Source organism: Trachymyrmex cornetzi, unplaced genomic scaffold (genome assembly GCF_001594075.2).
Source record: "Trachymyrmex cornetzi isolate Tcor2-1 unplaced genomic scaffold, Tcor1.1 scaffold958, whole genome shotgun sequence".
NCBI lineage: Eukaryota > Metazoa > Arthropoda > Insecta > Hymenoptera > Formicidae > Trachymyrmex > Trachymyrmex cornetzi.
Genome location: NW_017300309.1, coordinates 86,999 through 92,202, shown reverse-complemented (window position 1 = coordinate 92,202; position 5,204 = coordinate 86,999). Strand labels below are relative to the sequence as shown.

The 5,204-nt window shown below is 31.1% G+C and overlaps 1 protein-coding gene across 1 annotated transcript in view; it reads right to left on the bottom strand.

The window, feature by feature from the left end:
* Positions 1 to 5,204, bottom strand: part of Dh44-R1 (Diuretic hormone 44 receptor 1) — a 62,549-nt gene that overhangs the window by 6,581 nt on the left and 50,764 nt on the right. The window contains exons 5-9 of the mRNA XM_018521037.1: positions 4,081 to 4,174; positions 2,519 to 2,612; positions 2,206 to 2,286; positions 1,960 to 2,048; positions 966 to 1,085 (exon numbers count right to left, since the gene is read on the bottom strand). Of these exons, the coding sequence (XP_018376539.1) occupies positions 966 to 1,085; positions 1,960 to 2,048; positions 2,206 to 2,286; positions 2,519 to 2,612; positions 4,081 to 4,174 (478 nt within the window). The remainder of the gene's footprint in view (positions 1 to 965; positions 1,086 to 1,959; positions 2,049 to 2,205; positions 2,287 to 2,518; positions 2,613 to 4,080; positions 4,175 to 5,204) is intronic.

The following is a 5,204-nucleotide window of genomic DNA, read 5'->3' as shown; positions in this document are numbered from 1 at the left end:
TTTAATTAGCTAAACAGATCATGATTTTATTAGTATTAATAAAGTGCAATAGTTAGTTTCCGAAAAATAAGGGGGCGTCACTTTAGGAGACCTATGTCAGTATCGGCGACTTTCTTCTATAATATACATATATATATATAATTATATATTTTATATATAAATATAAAATGTATATACATATATTAATATATTATATACATTATACACACTAATTTTACTATACTTATATTTTTTTACAACTCAGGAGCGAATTATTTCTGCCTCGGACATCGAAATGTCTGTAGTCCTAGCACTGTTTATAATTTTTATTTCGAATACAAAGAGCACCCATCTTAGATGAAATAGAATTGACATCCATATCGCCTAATTATCATCTAGGTAATTAAATCAATTGAATTGGCGCAAGTAGATATTTTTTCCCGCAATAGTATTTATTAAAATAGTGTTGATACAACAAAAATCGGAAATAAAGGTCAAGCTGGATCTTTATTGTTTAAATAAATCCGTGTGAATTTATATATACTACATATTCAATCCTGCAAACTGCCGAATCTAATTTTCAGTCTTGAAATGCAATTCTAACAGAACTAGAGCAGTAATATTACAAATTAAATTGAGCAATTTAATAATATTGAGGCTCACAGGCCTCTTAGAAGATGTTAATAATATGATCGAAAATAGTGTTAATTTTTCTTTATTGCACTTGATATTGTAAGACATCATTTTTTACTAACTAAGTAAACGCATCAACGCTTAATAAGACTACTGCTAAATAATAATTTAAATCTGTGTACATGTAAAAAAATGTGTAAACACACACACACACGCGCACGCGCGCGCGCATATGTATGTACATATAAAGTAGAGGAGTAATTAGAATGAATAAATTTTCAGTCTATGAATGATTATAACGAAAAATATAAGTAGCCAGGTAATTCCAAGATTAATTCAAGCGTTGTACTCACCTGCATAATCATGAAAAGGAATATCATGTTCACTGCTAGAACTATTACAGCAGACGCTTGATAAAACCAGTCATACGGATGCGGTATCATCCAGGGGCAATGTCTCCAAAGTACCACTTCCTGCCAACATCGAGTTCATAATTATAAATTATAATGCATGATGTTGTGAGATCGACAAGTGCGTGTAATTATTATAAAGATAGAGGAGATAGGAAAATTCGATTCTCTCATCATATATGAACATATTATGGACGTCTTAATATTTATACAAACGTTTTCCAATATTTCTCTCTCTGTGTATAACATGTCTTAAAATAACATGTTATATAAATATTTATATTTGCAAATTCTCAATTCTGCATGTTATTATTTAGTATTTTTGTAACTAAATTTTAAATTGTAAATTTGTTTAAGTAAAATTTGCTTAAAATTATAAACAAGAGGTAAGTTATTACTGTACTACTGCAGAATTTTGCAGTAGTTTCGAGAAGCCTTTTGTTCATAATATACACATGTTCGATTCCAAGAGAGTGATGACAAAAACAAAGTTTTCAGTAAATCAAAATTATCGATTAATCTTTCGATCCTTGTTATACACATGCATTACTGTGTGGTGCAATGGAAAGTTTTTTTCACGGACGAATGATAAAAAATTAAACTTGTTGAAGCGTATCGAGTATTTGTCCGGATCGAACGTTCGGTGCAGATGTACCCGTACATATGTCGATATAATATGAAACTATCTTATATTTTCTATATGTCATTCCTGTCTTTCTCTTACGTGTTTTACCCTTGTCAAGTATTTGGATAAGGCGTTAACAGGCAAACGTGACTAAAATTTTGCTCGATATTTTATATATTGTCAACGCTGTCTGATCAGCCTGTTACACGTCGCTATTAGGAAATGAAAGATTTTTCGCGCAGATAGACGGAAATTCGCTGTCAAATACATATTCAGGTAACGTCAGAGAGACGTTCTCATTTAAATTCATACCTGGTTAGGTTGATTCATGATGTGGTTCATGATTTTCTGATCCAGCGACTTGGCGATTCCCCACATGGCTATCACAAGCACCGGGATACCTGAATTTATTTATCTATTAGTTTAATTATTTATTTGTTTAATTATCATTATGTTAAAACATAATCAATACAAAGTTTTTAAAACATAATGCTGTTATGTGGACGACCCGAAAACTCTTTTCTTTCCCGCGATTTTAAAGTCATTAAGTTCACTCACCCCAGCCAATCACTAAGCAGAGTCTCAGTTTGATATTATCACCAGTAAATGTTTTCACGACCAACAAGTACAGATATAGACCTATAAACATGAAACAGTAAGGATGAACGCGTAATAATATTTGAAGCACACTTAAAATATTCTTTAGCACTCATGCGCGGATATTTTTCTAAATTATTAGTTTTAAATTTTTGAGTAATACAAGCGACGCTTTTATGCTCTCGATATTTCCTCTCTCATAGTAGTTCAGTGTAACAATATTTTGTATTTTGTGAGAGGTAGATACAACATATCTGTCATATTTCTAACTCACCTTCGATGAACATCCAGAAAAAATTTGTCAAATGGAAGTAATGAAGAAGCGAGAATAATATCACGCAGGTCGGTATATCCGTTTGCATGGATACCTGGAAATGATATAAAATCGTATTAATAAAAGGAACATTCATTATCAGACAGATGATACTAATCTAAATATTATTCCCAGATTATGTGCATCCATTTTTTGCCAATTTTTGTTTAACAATCGAATAATTTTCCAGAATTTTTATGAAGAAGATTTATAACATTAAAATTAAAATGCATTACAAAATGCGACTTTTAATTGCGTGCAATTTGGAAGGGTGCAGTCAATGGGAATTTCTACGATATTCAGGGACACACCCAACCATCAATTGATCCGATATAGACGAGAAAACCTTTAGCATTCTGCTCATTTGATTTCTACGTTAAGCTATTAATAAAGAGTAATGTGTTATTGCTACCTTTCCATTCCCTCTTTCTCTCTCTCTCTCTCTCTCCCTCTCTTTCTCTCTCTCTCCCCCTCTCTCTCCTCCCCTTTCTCTTCATTTTTTCCTCTTTCCCTTTTCGTGTTTGGCTATGTTCAGATTCCCACTCGAGTGCCACCCAGATATCACTCTACCCTTGTTATTTACCGAACGTTAAACAAGAATGACATGACACTCTGAGAACATCCGGATGGGAATCAGAACACGAGCTTTAATGTTGAAAACTACACTGATTTATATTGTATAATGTATATAGATGCACAAAATGTGAAAAATTAGTTGTTGATAATATAGCGAATATTAATATCACACGCGGCGAAATTATTAAAGAGTTTTTGAATCAATTTTACATCTCTTATCACTGATGAAGATAACCATTCGTGTGTTATATAACACACAGTATAAAAATAAACAATTCTTTTTACTTATTAATAATTAAGAATGAATAAATTTACATATTCTTCTTTACATTTCTTTTCTTTCTTATCATTTTTTTCTCTTGCTCTTTATAGTGAACTAATTTGAGCAGTCAAAGCGCGATGGAATTAATATTATAATACAATATGATGAACTAGAAGCAACGCTTCATTAAATTTAAAATAACTTCACGCAGTACGGTGTCTAATACATTAAAATTGTTATATTAATAATAAAGAAAAAAAGGAGAAAAGGAAGTTTAAAATCAAACTCGACACATTATTAGACATTTGATTATTTGCAATTTGAAATCGTAAAGAGCATTTATTTAACTAATATTTTGTTACAAATAAAGACAAAGATTTGCAATTTAAAATAATTTTAACATTTTTTTAACAATGAAATACCGTTAGTAACATAATAAAATATGTATTCACAATGTTAATTAAATTCTTCGGGTTTAAAAAAATTATCGATTATTATTCAACATTGTATAAAAAGTTCATAAACGTAACGGTGTTGTAAAACACCCACACACACACACACACACCGCACGCACGCACGCGATTTTATACATATATATATATATATATATATATATTATATATAAACGGCGTAAAATTAAGAATACCATTTAATTAAACGTGAGATTTTTATATACATGCATTACCTGCATTACAGTAGTTAAAATCCACGTCAAATCAGCCAGGATATAAGTAAACATTAGATTCGTGTGTATGTTGTTCCTGAGACACCGTAATTCTCTATAGAAAAGATATGAGGCAATAAGTCTTGAGGAACTCTGGAATATATTCGTACTATAGATTTAATTTAGGGTCCTTTTTCCATTTGGTAATTACAAGTCAAGTATTGTTTTGTTATGTTACCAAATGAAAAGCACCCTTAGATTAGTATGTGATGCTTGAAGCAATCACAATTATGAAACAAATAGAAACGACTAACAATAAGTAGAATTGCACGGAATTCCAAAGATGCGTTTGGGGAGACGCTATTAGTGTTATTTGTGTCATTCTATCCCTGTTTTATGTCTAATGAATGACGAAAAGAGAATAATATAAATATGTATAATGCTAACAGCGTTTCTCCGAACGCATTTCACGTGTCCACACGTATACTTTGTCGTTTACTGTTTCGACTGTTTACTCCGAGGCCTTGCACGTGCCATGCTGATATAGGTATTGCAAACGATGAGAGTGCGGCAAATTGAAAATCCACATTAGAAATGTAGAGAATAGTAATGTAAGAATATTTAATGATGTCTAATATCAGGAAAATTCTTTTGTTTAACATTTGTAATTCTCTCTCTTTCCCCCCCTCCTCCCCTTTCTCTCTTTCTTTTTTTCTCTCGTAATTTGTGTGTAAAATATAAACTTGATATCATTACATTATTATTTAAAGTAAGTTTATAAATATAAAAAACAGATTGTAATGTTGTAAAAGATCAACAGTTAAAGGTAAGTTTCCTTAAAATAATGTCAAAATTGTCGAAAGGCCAAAATACAAAGAATGCTATTTATTTTGCTTTGAGAGGGTGCCTTCCTATGACGATCGGAATTTCAGAAAATGGAGTCTCGAAAAAGTAATACAACCAATTAGAATCATTTAACCCCCATAGCAAAAAATGTCACAGTTACATCACAACAATAATAGTTACCAGCTTCGACCGTAATAGGCATTTTTAAATTTCTAGTATTGATTGTTTTTCTCACATATGCGGTCTAAAATAAAAATTCTTAATATTGTTTAATAATAGTTAGAGGAAGGTCACCGATA